This window comes from Staurois parvus, unplaced genomic scaffold, assembly GCF_062004578.1.
Source record: "Staurois parvus isolate SC_StPar_1 unplaced genomic scaffold, SC_StPar_1.0 ptg001108l, whole genome shotgun sequence".
NCBI lineage: Eukaryota > Metazoa > Chordata > Amphibia > Anura > Ranidae > Staurois > Staurois parvus.
Window position 1 is genome coordinate 21,093 of NW_028318904.1, and position 15,270 is coordinate 36,362.

Consider the following 15,270-nt stretch of genomic DNA (forward strand, 5'->3'; position numbering starts at 1 on the left):
GTTGGAAGACCCAGCCACGACCCGTCTTCAATGCTCTGACTGAGGGAAGGAGGTTGTTGCTGAAAATCTCACAATAAATGGCCCCATTCATCCTCTCCTTAATACAGTGCAGTCATCCTGTCCCCTTCGCAGAAAAGCACCCCCAAAGCATGATGTTACCACCCCCATGCTTCACAGTAGGGATGGTGTTCTTGGGATGCAACTCATCCTTCTTTTTCCTCCAAACACGACGAGTGAAGTTTAGACCAAAAAGTTCTACTTTGGTCTCCTCTGACCACATGACTTTCTCCCATGCCTCCTCTGGATCATCCAGATGGTCATTGGCAAACTTCAGATGGGCCTGGACATGTGATGACTTGAGCAGGGGTACCTTCCGTGCAATGCATGATTGGAAACCATGACGGCGTAGTGTTCTACCGACAGTGACCTTGGAAACTGTGGTCCCAGCTCTCTTCATGTCATTGACCAGCTCCTCCCTTGTAGTTCTGGGCTGATTCCTCACCTTTCTTATCATCAGTGATCCCCCACGAGGTGACATCTTGCATGGAGCCCCAGTCCGAGGGAGACTGACAGTCGTCTTTAGCCTCTTCCATTTTCTAACAATTGCTCCAACAGTTGATCTATTTTCACCAAGCTGCTTGGCAATTGCCCCGTAGCCCTTTCCAGCCTTGTGGAGGTCCACAATTTTGTCTCCTGTGTCTTTGGACAGCTCTTTGGTCTTGCCCATGGTAGTAGTTGGCGTCTGACTGACTGTGGGGTGGACAGGTGTCTTTAAAGAGCTCAGACAGGTGCTACTAAGTGAGATGAATGAGTGGAGTAGAGGTGGACTTTTTAAAGGCGCAGTAACAGGTCTTTGAGAGCCAGAATTCTTGCTGTTTCTTAGGTGTTCAAATACTTCTGTTCAGCCGTGCGAGACAAATACATTCTTTACAAATCATACAATGTGATCTCCTGAATTTTTTTTTAAATTCTGTCTCTGAGTGGGAATGCACCTACAATGTGAATGTCAGACCCTCCATGATTTCTAAGTGGGAGAACTTGCAAAATCGCAGGGGGTTCAAATACTTCTGTTCCTCACTGTATACCACCATTTATAGACGCTATAACTTTCCCATAATCCAATTAATTTACACGTATTGGGATTTTTTTTAGCAAAGACACGGAGCAGAATACATTTTGGCCAAAATTCATGATGAAATTTGATTTTTAAAAAAATGTTTATTAGACATGTTTAACCCCTCGCCTACCGGGCACTTCTATCCCCTTCCTACCCAGGCCAGCTTTCAGCGCTGTCGCACTTTAAGTGACAATTGCGCGGTCATGTAACACTGTACCCATATGAAGCTTTTATCATTTTTGTGAGACAGATAGAGCTTTCTTTTGGTGGTATTTAATCACCTCAGGGTTTTTTTTCATTTTTTGCTAAACAAAGCAAAAACCACAAAACATTTTGAAAAAAAATGTTTGTTTTTTTTTTAGTTTTTGTTATAAAATTTTGCAAATAAGTGATTTTTCTCCTTTACTGATATGCGCTAATGAGGTTGCAGTGATGGGTACTGGTAGGCTGCACTGATGGACACTGATGGATTGCACTGCTGGGCACTGATGAGGAGGCACTGGTAGGTGGCACTGATGAGCATTGACAGGCATCACTGATGGGCACTGAAAGGCAGCACTCGTATATTGCACTGATAGGTGGCATTGATAGGCAGCACTGACAGGCACAGATAGGTGGCACTGGCTGGCACTGTTAGGAGGCACTGATGGGCACTGATAGGTGGCATTGATTGGTAGCAATGATAGGTGGCATTGATAGGTGGCACTGATAGATGACACTGAAAGGCAGCTCAGATGGGCACTGATATGTGGCATTGATATAGAATTGATGGGCACTGGCAGGTGGCATGGATTGGCACTGATGGACACTGACAGGTGGCACTGCTGGGGCTACACTGATCACCAGGGCATACTGATCATCAGTGCTCTGATGATCAGTGTACATGTCCCCTCCGAGGAATGCCGATTACCAGCTCTCCTCTCCTCTCCCCTGTCAGCTTGACAGCTCGAGAGGAGAGAACTGCCTATAACCAGCATTTCCCTGTTTACATCTGATCAGCTGTGATTGGACACAGCTGATCACATGACCAAGCCGTCATCTTCGGCTCTTTCCGTGGATCGGTGATCCGCTGTGTCTGAGGAACACAGCACACAGCCAATTGCCACGCTGCGCGCTCCCGAAGCCACGCATGCGCGATTATAGAGTGGTAGGACGTCATATGACGTCCTCCCAGAATGAGAGAACCGCCTTGCACCTGTCATTACCTTATATGGCGGAAGGGAGGCGGTTAATAGCAACCCATCAAAAATATTGTTTTTTTTTCTCAAAATTGTCGGTCTTTTTTTTTATAGCGCAAAACATGAAAACCACACTGACTATCAAATACCAGAAAAAGAGCTCAATTTGTGGGGAAAAAGGACACACATTTCATTTGGGGACAGCGTTGCATGACCGCGTAATTGTCAGTTAAAGTAACACAGCACGATAACGCAAAAACTGGCCTAGTCAGGAATGGGGGAAATCCTCTGGAGGGCGAGGGGGGGGGGATCCTCTGGAGGGTGAGGGGGGGGGATCCTCTGGAGGGCGAGGGGTTAATGTCTCCATGTTGTCTTTATCAGGAGTCACAATGATGGATTGGAGGGTCACCGCAACCAGTATCAGCGCCCGGATCTCCTGCACTCCTCAATGTCCCCAGACCTGGAGATTTTATGTGCAATGCTGTGCCGAGCCGTATTATTATGGATCCTGTAAAACGTCATATGGTAAAAGTGTGACATTCACCGATCTACAGCCGGTCTCTCTGTATAGAATATACATCTACAATCGTACAGACAAAACATACTATCTGGGGTTCAGAGATATCAGGACGGGGGAGTCAGGTGAGAGAATGGTCTGTTTTTATACAATTATTGTCTGTTCTGATATCAGCCAACACTGGACACAATACTCAGCCCCGTCATTTATCATTTGTCCTAAAGGAAACCTGTACTGAGGGAAATACAGAAGCTGCCAAATCCTGAAAATATTCATTGCCTGGCTGTCTCTGGATTTATTTTCTAAAATAACTGAGAAGGAAATACGAGTTGTGATTGTAGTGTAATGTTCAGTCCAGGTATACTAAAGCAGGATCAGGAATGGCAACCTCCACTTTATCCAATGACACGTTTCCTTTATGAATTTATCTGTTTTCCTTCAATCATCAGTTACATCCAGATGTCCATTATACTGTATATACAAATGTTGTCCTGACACCCACCAATCAGATTAACCTGGAAAATGGCAGTTTGATTCTGATTGGTGGCTGTGGAGAAATAAAGACTCTCCTTAAATAAAGTGATAAAGGTGGAGGACAGAAGGATATTCAGCACATGGAAGATGATATCAGAATATAATGGGGGTCTAGCAGATAAAGGCACAGGCACAAATGTCTCAGCATCATGTGCAAAGTGAATGTCTTCCCAAATACCCGTCTTCTTCAGTAAGGTGTACCAATTCATGCCCAGCCTTGTTCCTTCGGTTCCTCCCTTATTACATGGCTCCATACACATGGGATACTTTCCCAAAGGATGAGGTAACTTACACCAAATTAAATTAATCATGTGCAGCACTACCTCCATAGGAGTTACAATAGTTTTGGGTCCCCCTATGGCAGTGATGGTGAACCTTTCTGAGCCCGAGTGCCCAAACTGCAACACAAAACCAACTTATTTATTTCAATGTGCCAACACTGCGATTACATTTGAATATTGAGGTTTTAGTTTAGAAAAAAACAACTCATACAGTTGTCCGAAATAATTAACATCTTTTGTCTTAAAAGAAAAACACAATAATAGAGCTTTCAATAATACAAATAGTTTTTTATTGAAAAAAATTTACTTATACATGTATTTTTCCAAATGACTCTGCCAAGGGTTCTTGGAATGATCTTCCACTATTTGTTTTCAGTTTTTCTGTGCTCATTTTTTGGTGTTCAATACTTGGAATCTAGAAAAACACAAAAATAACAAAAATGATTTACTAACCCCACCCATATAAGATATGTCTGTGAATGCTCTCAAAATATGGCCATATACAAGTCTGTACGAGAGCAACTTACATTTTTGTAGACAGATATAGGTATTGCCATAGTCCTGTGGAACAACAAGGCTCGCTGTGCCCAAGTAAGAAATCGTCATGGATACCACTGTGCCGCAGGTGACACCGCTCTGCTGGGTCCGGAAGCCAGCTGTGTGTGAAGGATCCAGAAGAGAGGGCTGGAACGCTCAGGAGCCAGATGTCAGGCACAATGACGTCACTGGACAAGCTGCAACTCAGTTCCGAGCGTGCGCATTGATGATGGCTGCTGGGGGGTAGCAAGCCACTCGAGTGCCCACAGAGAGGGCTCTGCGTGTCAGCTGTGGGACGCGTGACATAGGTTCACCATCGCTGCCCTATAGTATTGGCACAGCCATGGAAACACACATTTTCACATCCTTGCATCCAGGAGTCAGTAACCAGTCCTTGAGTTTGGTTATTTTTTGTTTCTTATTAAAGGGGTTATTAACTTGGATGGGTAAGGGATGTATGGGATGCCCAATGGAACTAAGAAACCGAGGACAACTTCCTGGAACTATTTACAAGTCTTCACAGCAAAACAGTTTCTTTTGGAGAGCTAGCCAGTATCTATAAATGTCTAAATGTTGCGCTCCTATTATCCAACTATATAAAGTGTGTGAAATATACTATTATATATGCAAACTGACAAAACATTTTCAATATATCAATAAAGTGATCATAATAAAAAACAAAAATAAATCCGTTCATATCATAACCCCCTGATGAAGCCATGTGTCCTATGGCGTAACTCGTAGGGGTGGGGCTACGAAGTCACTCGGTTTCAGAGAGAACAAGCGGCAAGTACATATGACAACGGCTGATACAGGCATTTATCACTGAAAGCGTTTTTTTTTATTTTAACAATGTGAGTGCATTGATTAAGATTTGTGGAATAAAGTCTGTTTTAAGGATAAAGCACTATGTTCCTATTGTCGGTTGTTGGCTGCTACCAGGCCTTCTAGCTGGGCCACTCCTTCCCTGCTACATAGGTGGTCCTCACTCTGGGGACCAGCGAAGGTCTGAGCTTTCCTCCTTCCCATCTCCACTGCTTGTAGGTGAGCCCCTCTGCATCTGGGCCCCTCCTAGGCTCCTGCCTTCAGCCTCTCATCCTCTCTGTCTTCCACCTGAAGTCTCCAGCTGCTGAGCAAGCTCTCTCACTTTTAAGGATTGTGCTGGCTCCTTGTTAAGCCTCCTGTTGGGGATTGGCCAGGATCCCTCAAAAGTGCAGATCAGCCACTCCTCAGATCCACCCACTGCTTCTAGACCTTTCTCCAAAGTTCAGGAGCAGGGGGGAATTCCAGAGGGCTGGTCTGCAGAGCCTCTCAGCTCTGACCTAATTTGACCCATGCTAGCTATCACACCCAGGCTGCTACTCAGCCCTCCGCATTAACAATTGGAGTCTAGCTCCCCTAGCTGAATAGCAGGGTGCTACTCATGTAAATTGAGGGGTCCGGTGGAATAGAAGGAATAGAAGCAAGATCTGGTGGAACAGAAGGCATAGGAGTGGGGTCTGGTGGAACAGAATGAATAGGAGAGTGATCAGGTGGAATAGAAGGAATAGGAGAGGGGTCAGGTGGAATAGAAGGAATAGGAGAGGGGTCTGGTAGAATAGAAGGAGTAGGAGTGGGGTCTGGTGGAATAGAAGAAATAGGAGTGGGGTCAGGTGGAATAGAAGGAATAGGAGAGGGGTCTGGTGGAATAGAAGAAATAGAAGTGGTGACTGGTGGAAAAGAAGGAATAGGAGCGGGGTCTGGTGGAATAGAAGGCATAAAAGTGGTGTCTGGTGGAACAGAAAATATAGGGGCAGTATCTGGTGGAATAGAAGGAACAGGAGCGAGGTCTGGTGGAATAGAAGGAAAAGGAGTGGGATCTGGTGGAATTGAAGGAATAGGAGTGCGATCTGGTGGAGTAGAAGGCTTAGGAGCAGAGTTTGGTGAAATAGAAGGAATAGGAGCGGTGTCTGGTGGAATAGAAGGAATAGGAGGAGTGTCTGGTGGAATAGAAGGAATAGGAGCGAGGTCTAGTGGAGTAGAGGGAACAAGAGTGAGGTCTGATGGAATAGAAGGAATAGGAGCGGGGTCTGGTGGAACAGAAGCAATAGGAGCAGGGTCTGGTGGAATAGAAAGGATAATAGTAGTGTCTGGTGGAACAGAAGGAATAGGAGTAGAGTCTGGTGCAATATGAGCAAAGTCTGGTGGAATAGAAGGAACAAGAGTGGGGTCTGGTGGTATAGTAGCAAAAGAAGCTGGGTCTGGTGGAATAGAGGGAATAAGAGCAGGTTCTAGTGGAATTGAAGGAATAGGAGTGGAATCTGGTGGAGTAGAAGGATTAGGAGTGGGGTCTGGTGGAACAGAAGGAATAGGAGTGTGGTCTGGTGGAATAGAAGGAATAGGAGCACGATCTGGTGGAATAGAAGGAATAGGAGTGGGATCTGGTGGAGTAAAAGGATTAGGAGCGGGGTCTGGAGGAATAGAAGGAATAGGAGTGGGATCTGGTGGAATAGAAGGAACAGGAGAGGGGGGTCTGGTGGAATAGAAGGAATAGGATTGGAGTCTAGTGGAATAGAAGGAATAGGAGTGGGGTCTAGTGGAATAGAAGGAATAGGAGTGGGGTCTGGTGGAATAGAAGGAATAGGAGCGGGGTCTGGTGGAATAGAAGGAATAGAAGAGGGGGGTCTGGTGGAATAGAAGGAATAGGATTGGAGTCTAGTGGAATAGAAGTAACAGGAGAGGGGTCTGGTGGAATAGAAGGAATAGGAGTGGGGTCTGGTGGAATAGAAGGAATAGTAGCGAGGTCTGGTGGAACAGAAGGAATAGGAGCGGGGTCTGGTGGAATAGAAGGAGTAGGAGCGGGGTCTGGTGGAATAGAAGGAATAGGAGCGGGGTCTGGTGGAATAGAAGGAATAGGAGTGGGGTCTGGTGGAATAGAAGGAATAGGAGTGGGGTCTGGTGGAATAGAAGGAATAGGAGCGGTGTCTGTTGAAATAGAAGGAATAGGAGTGGGGTCTGGTGGAATAGAAGGAATAGGAGTGGGGTCTGATCTAGAACATCTAGCTCCCGGGATTGGGGATTTTTTTCACCCCCCCCCAAAAAAAAAAAATGGTATGTGGTAATTAAATGTGTCAAAACTTTGGAAGTTGTCAGATCTCTTTCCTAGTCCAGGACCTTCAGACATCCCATTTTCTAGTCTGGGACCTCCAGACACCCCCTCACCTAGTCCAGAGTCTCCTTTGTCCCCCCCAATCCAGGTCCTTTACCACACCAATCCACTCTACCTAGCCCAAGGCCTCCTCTGCCACCCCTAAGTTCAGGGCCTCCTCTGCATCCCTTCCTCAAAGGTCAGAGCTGCCTCTGCCATGCCCCAAGTTCAAGGCCTCCTCTGCACCCCTCCCTCCAAATCCAAGGCCTCCTCTGCAGCCCCCCCAAAGTTCAAGGCCTCCTCTGCACTCCCCCTCTCAAGTCCAGGGCCTCCTCTGCAGTCCCCTCTTAGTCCATAGCCTTCTCTGCACTTACTTCTTAGTCCAGAGCCTCCTCTGTACCCAAACCCCTAATCCAGGGTCTTTGTCATACCCACCCTCCCCTTTTTTAGTCCAGGGCCTCCTCTGCACTCCCCCAGACAAGGACCTCCTCTGCACTCCCCTGCTAGTCCAGGGGCACGTTTCTCTGTTTAATATTTCCATATTTTGGTTCTGTAGATGAGTATGGGGGGGATGGATGCTCTGACCTCTGTGTACATGGACAGTGTACTGGAATTTATTACATTTATTTATTTTTCTTCATCCAGTGCTCAGGAAACCTGAAATAACGAAAGTTCCATCAATGCAAAAAAACATAATAGGATGGAAGTCGTCTGAGGAATGGGGAAAAATAACTGGATTCCAGGTAAGATAATCCTACATTTTGTATATTTTAACCTCAAGTCCATATTGGACAGTTACTGTTTACTTGTTGAAAATAAATCTAAAGCTAATGACTGAGCCAATCTTCTTTGACATTTTTAAGTGAATGTGTTTTAAAAATTATGTTTAAGATTTTTTTGGTAATATAAAGTAATTACAAATAGACATTTAATACAGAGTGTTCCCATGACACAAGATTCCCAGAGCACTGTGGGTTATCTAAGGAGAGAACTCAGTACTAGCTGTCTACTTTCAGACAGTATATCTCTGAAACCTTTGGTTAAACTATTTGGAGGGAGGGGGGGTGTCTGTTGATTTCAGCTTGAACTACTGAGCTCTGTAAACAACAGACTCTTTTCTACAAAGTATTAGGGGATTTGTGTGAAAATTTAAAAGCTAGCAGCAAAAAATGATGTAGCTGCTGCTTTTTAAGAAATAAATACTTACCAGCCCAAGAATGTCAGTTCTATCTTTCCTGCAGCCGATTCTTCTCTGGGCTTTCACAATTCCACAGCATAGCAACATTTCAGGAATAAAGAAATCCCATCTGGTCCTCTACCCCTACTGTGTTATTAAGCTTGGACGCTCAAAAAGCTTTCGACCGTTTAAGCTGGCCTTATATGTTCATGGTCTTGGAGAGATTTGGTTTCAAAGGTCCATTTGTAGCAGCTTTGAAGGCCCTCTATTCATCCCCCCTCTCGCAGGTCAGATTATCTTCTTTTCTCTCGCCTCCCTTTCAGATGTTAAACGGTACACGTCAGGGCTGCCCACTCTCTCCTTTACTGTTTATTCTTTGTCTGGAACCTTTAGCCATCGCTATTAGGTCAAACCCGGATATTCGCGGGATACAGTCACATTCCCATGAGTACAAGGTATCGTTATTTGCAGATGACATTCTTCTCACGCTTACGAGTCCCCATACTTCTTTACAGATTTTGCATAAGACCTTGAAACAATTTGGGGCTATTTCAGGTTACAAAGTCAATATGTCCAAAACTGAGGCACTCCCAATACATGTCCCGCCTATCGTTCTGTCCTCGCTTCAGGAAGCCTTTCCCTATCGGTGGTGCACACACTCTTTAAAATATTTAGGTACTAATATTTCTGTTTCTTACCAATCTATATACGAGGCCAATTTCCCCCCTTTGTTCATAGCAATTTCTCGCTCTCTGAAACATTGGGATGCCTTGCCCATCTCTTTCCTCGGTCGCATTAACGTTCTAAAAATGACCGTGTTACCCAAACTCTTGTACCTGTTTGCGACTCTTCCCGTTCCTTTGTCCAAGCTTCACTCCCTTCAGAAATCTTTCCTACACTTTATTTGGCACAATAAGAGGCACAGGATTGCACGTTCTGTTCTGCTCTCTCCGCGTTCTAGGGGAGGTTTGGGAGCGCCGGATATAATCAAGTATTATTATGTGACTCAACTTTGTTTTCTTCTGTCATGGTCCACGCAATACCCTCCCAATACATGGACTGAGATTGAATCTTTACAACTGTCCCCAGTTCATCCATGTTCCCTTCTTTGGTCAACCGCGGCAGTGGATGTCTCTTCCTTCCGTCATCTATTCCTTGGTCCCAATTTTCATTGATGGTATGGCAGAAATGTAAGGCTCAATTCACACTGGCCTCTGAATGCTCCCCTCTGACAAATATCCTCTATAACCCTAATCTGCCAGACAATATGGCCATATCCCAGATGTCTCTTTGGGTGGTATCCAACCTTTTTCAATTGAGTCACTTGGTACATCCGGTGACTCGTAAATTACATTAATTCCCGGATCTCCAGAAAAAAGCTTCTTTACCTCCTCATCACCTATATATATATATATATCCAAATACGCCATTTTTTCTCTACTTTATCATCCTCATTGATCCTGGGGAAGCCTGCACCCTTCGAACGTTTATGTATGCAGGGCCCCCACCAAAGGGGTATCATCTCCAATACTTATAAACTTCTTATGGACGCATCCCCTTTATCTAATGAAACTCACCTTTACATGCGTAGGTGGTCTCAGTTTGTACAACGTGATATTGATTTACTAACGTGGAAGAATATTTGGGTAAATGCATCTAAATCTTCTGTTTGTGTGGTTTTTAAGGAAAACATTTATAAGATTATGATGTTATTGTACAAAACACCTGAGGTTCTTCATGCTTTCAACCCGAGTGCTTCTCCTGTCTGTTGGCGCTGTGGTAAGGATTCAGGTTCTCTCTATCATATTTTTTGGACATGTAAATCTATTGTTCCTTTTTGGGAGGAAGTCCGTTCCTTGTTGCAATCAATGCTGCATGCCTCGCTCCCTTTTGACCCTCTGCATTTTTTGCTGGGCTTGCCATTCCCGGGTCTATCTAAACCAGCCAGAAAACTTGCTGCTCATGTGCTGACCGCGGCCAGGAGAAGTATTCCTATGGGTTGGTTATCTTCTACTCCCCCCACACTGCTGACTTTGTACAAACTTATTGCTGAAGTAAGACGGATGGAGTGTTTGACTGCCTTACATAATTGTTCGTTTGCTGTATTTGAGTTGATTTGGCTCCCATGGGATTCCTTCATTTCCTCTTTGCCGGCCCGAATCTAAGATCATGATTGTTTCCGCACTGATTTTGTATGACTCTGTATGACTCTATTGGACTTGATTATGTGTAGTTATGCCATCAATGTTTCTTTCTGTTATGTCTATAATTTTACCTATTTGAAAACCAATAAAAATTGTTAATACAAAAAAAAAAAAAAAAAGAAATCCCATCTGTAAACCAGGATTGTAAACAGCACAATGAGATGCTACACGTTTATATATTCTGCTGTTCTACAAATTGTCCGTCAATGTGGGCCACCAGCACTGTCTATTCAACCAATAGGTCTTCTCCTGATGGGAGTGAAAACATAGACCATGGATCATATAGACCAACCAATACACACAGATAAAGCCACTGTTATAACATCTGGAACAGAGCCTTGTCCATTCCTGATAGAAAGTTCTTCACATGACTTCCATTGCTGGTCAGCAGACATCTCCTTCCAGAAAAGTCCCACCAACCAGCTGTTTGTACACCATTGCTGAGAATCCTCCCCAGCCTGCCCTCCTAAATCCCTCTGCTTTTCAAAGTGCTCTGCATTGTCCAGGAGCAGCCCAGACTTGAAAGACCAATAAGAAACAATGAAATTCTGAGGTTGGCCATCGTTGTGCCAATGACAGCTGAGCAGATATAAAATTGTCACTGCTGCTGGCCACAGTTCAGCTCACCTAACGTCTGAATGACAATAATCTGGCCCTTTGTTTAGAAAGTTTGGATACTTCTATGATAGACCAATACAAAGTGGCACATAATTGTGAAGTGGAAGGAAAATGGGTAATGGTTTTCAAAATGTTTTACAAATAAATCTGTGAAAAGTGTGGCGACATTTGTATTCGGCCCCCCAGAGTCAATACTTTGTAGGACCCCCTATGGCTGCAATTCCAGCTGCAAGTCTTTTTTGGGATGTCTCTTTGCACATCTAGAGAGGGACATTTCTGCCCATTCTTCTTTGCAGAATCACTCAAGCTCTCTCATATTGGATGGAGAGCGTCTAGGAACAGCAATTTTCAGGTCTGGCCACAGATTCTCCATTGGATTTGGGTTTGGACTGTGACTGGGCCACTCTAACACATGAAGATGCTTTGATCGGAACCATTCCATTGTAGCTCTGGCTGTTTTGGGTCGTTGTCCTACTGGAAAGTGAAGCCCCAGTTTTAAGCATTTTGAAGACTATGACAGGTTTTCTTCTAAGATTGCCCTGTATTTGGCTCCATCCATCTTCCCATCAACTCTGACCAGCTTCCCTGTCCCTGCTGAAGAAAAGCATCCCCACCACATGATGCTGCCACCACCATGTTTCACGGTGGGGATGGTGTGTTCAGGGTGATGGGCAGTGTTAGTTTTCCGTTACACATAGCGTTTTGGTTTTGGGCCAAAAAGTTCCATTTTGGTCTCCTCTGACCAGACTCCCTTCTTCCACATGTTTGCTGTGTCCCCCACATGGCTTCTCACAAACTGCAAACGGGACTTCTTATGGCTTTCCTCCAACAATGGCTTTCTTCTTTCCTCTCTTCCATAAAGGCCAGATTTGTGGAGTGCACGACTAATAGTTGTCCTGTGGACAGATTCTCCCCCCTGAGCTGTGGATCTCCACAGCTCCTCCAGAGTTCCCATGGGCCTCTTGGCTGCTTCTCTGATGAATGCTCTCCTTGCCCGGCCTGTTAGTTTAGGTGGGCGGCCATGTCTTGCTAGGTTTGTAGTTGTGCCATACTCTTTCCATTTTCAGATGATGGAATGAACCAGGGGTGGACTGACACCTCATGGGGCCCCTGGGCAATAGGGGATCATGGGGCCCCTGTGTCCTTGCCCAAACTCAAAAAAGCTTATGAAAAAGGTACCAGGGGCATCTCATGGGGCCCCCTACTGACCCATACCCTCGGGCAGTGCCCGAGTTTCCAAATGGTCCACCCCAGGATTGAACAGTGCTTCGTGAGATGGTCAAAGCTTGGGTTATATTTATATAACCTATCCCTGCTTGAAACTTCACAACTTTATCCCTGACCTGTCTTGTGTGTTCCTTGGCCTTCATGAAGCTGTTTGTTCACTAATGTTCTCTAACAAACCTCTGAGGGCTTCACAGAAAAGCTGGATTTATACTGAGATTACATGACACACAGGAGGACTCTATTTACTAATTAGGTGACTTCTGAAGGCAATTGGTTCCACTAGATTTTAGTTAGGGGTATCAGAGTAAAGGGGGCTGAAGACAAATGCATGCCACACTTTTCAGATATTTATTTGTAAAAAATGTTGAAAACCATTTTCTTTCCACTCCACAATTATGTGCCACTTTGTGTTGGTCTATAACATAAAATACATTAATGGTTTTGGTTATAACATAAATGTGGAAAATTTCAAGGGGTGTGAAGACTTTTTCAAGGCACTGTATAAAGAATATGCCAATGTATTTAATTTAATATAGGAAACCATCTGAGTAGTGTATTTATTAATTCTTGTTCAGAGGTCACATGCCTTTTGCCAGGTCTTTCCCATTCTCAGGAAAAGATTTGGGGGAGGAGTTTCTAGTAATTTGCTGATGTATGAATCAATGTCTGCACAGAGCTGATTGGTGTTTTAACAGTCACATTAAAAAAAATAAATAATGAATTTCTACAAAGTGTTTTAAAGTGTATTACAAATCTATATTTCAAAGAAAATGTTTATTGTTATTTTATTTGCTATAACATGGTGTAGGCTGAGTTTATTTTTTTTTTACAATAGCGTTCACGTTGTTCAATGTAAAGATATCAGGAGGAGGTTCTTCCAATCACAGGCTGTGTCACGCCCAGGGGCGGACTGACCATTTGAAAACTTGGGCACTTTATTTTGTAACTTTATTCTGCATAAAACATGACAAAGTGTCATTCATGAGATAGTTTATGAGGACGTGTTTAACTACTTGCCAACCGCAGATAGCCGAATGACGGCTACACTGCGGCTGACTAGTTCTGGGTGGGCGTCATATGACGTCCTCCCAAAACACGCTCTCCTGCACGCCCCAGGGGGCACACACCCGGCGATCTCCGTGAGCGCTGTGTCCTACGGACACAGCTGATTACGGGATGTGGTAAAAGGCCAATCACAGCGGCCTTTTACCATGTGATCAGCCATGTCCAATGACACGCTGATCACTGGGAAATGCAAATGCCGGTTCTCGGCTGCACTTTCCTCACGCTGTCAGATCGTGAGGAAAGTACTGCCGAGAACTGGCAGTTGTCAGAGCGGGGATCAGCACCGATCATCAGGGCACTGATGATCAGTGCCTGATGATCGGTGCCCAGCAGCGCCCCCCAACAGTTCCGCCCACCTGTGCCCAGCAGTGCCGCCCACTAGCTCCGCCCACCTGTGCCCAGCAGTGCAGCCACCTGTGCCCAGCAGTGCCCACCAGTGCCACCCAGCAGTGCCACCCACCTGTGCCCAGAAGTGCCACCCACCTGTGCCCACCAGTGCCACCCACCAGTGCCCATCAATGCAGGCCAGCAGTGCTGCTGCCAGTCAGTACCCAGAGGTTGTGCCAGTCAGTGCCCAGAAGTTGTGCCAGTCAATGCCTAGCAGTGCCGCCAGTCAGTGCCACCTAGCAGTGCTGTCTATCAGTACCCATCATCAGTGCTGCCTATCAGTGCCACCTATCTGTGCCACCTCATTAGTGCTGCCTATCAGTGCCGCCTATCAGTGCCCTTCAGTGCTGCCTATCAGTGCCACCTATCAGTGCCCATCAGTGCTGCCTCATCAACGCACATCAGTGAAGGAGAAAAATTACCTGTTTGAAAATTTTATAATAGAAACAAAGAATTTTTTTTTTCTTCAAATTTTTTGCACACTTTTTGTTTATAGAGCAAAAAGTAAAGTGCCCAGTGGTGATTAAATACCACCAAAAGAAAGCTCTATTTGTGAGAAAAAAATGAAAAATATTTCATATGGGTACAATCTTGCATGACCGCACAATTGTCAATCAAAGTGCGGCAGCGCTGAAAGCTGAAAATTGGCCTGGTAAGGAAGGGGGTATAAGTGCCCGGTAGGCAAGGGGTTAATGGGTGGGATTAGGGGCGGGGCAGGGCAGGGGTTGGGGGGGGGCAACTGATGGCGAGAAACTCTTAAGGCCTAGCTAGTAGCTCAGGACTTTGTATTTGGTTTTGTATACAATTGTTGGTACCTTAGCTACACCACATTTGTGGTCAGTGAGAGAATGGGTCCATCAACCTGGAGGTAATTGGGAAGAATTCATGGTACCGTGGTGGTCAGTGGATAGAATTCCCCCATTTACATACAGTTATCATGATCAATGGTGTTACCTGCCAAAATAGAGAAGAAACTCTGCTGGCCCCATGCTGCTGGTTCTGGTACCATCAGATGGGAGTTTAATCCACCACTGCTAACCCCTCCCCCTTCTGAGGATTCTCCCACCTTCCTGACCAGGCCATTTTTTGCGTTACGGCGCTGTGTTACTTTAACTGAGAATTGCGCAGTCATGCAACGCTGCACCCAAATGAAATGTACGCCCTTTTTTCCTCACAAATTGAGCTTTTTTTGGTGGTAATTGATCACCTGTGCGTTTTTTTATTTTTTGCGCTATAAGCAAAAAAAAGACAATTTTGAGAAAAAAACATTATATTTTGGACTTTTTGCTATTAAATTTCAT

General features: G+C 45.0%; 1 protein-coding gene across 1 annotated transcript in view; it reads left to right on the forward strand.

The window, feature by feature from the left end:
* Positions 1–7,956: 7,956 nt before the first annotated feature.
* Positions 7,957–15,270, forward strand: part of LOC149440231 (receptor-type tyrosine-protein phosphatase epsilon-like) — a 102,850-nt gene continuing 95,536 nt past the window's right edge. Inside the window, exon 1 of the mRNA XM_089658868.1 lies at positions 7,957–8,034. Within this exon, the coding sequence (XP_089514994.1) occupies positions 7,972–8,034 (63 nt within the window). The 5' untranslated portion in view covers positions 7,957–7,971. The remainder of the gene's footprint in view (positions 8,035–15,270) is intronic.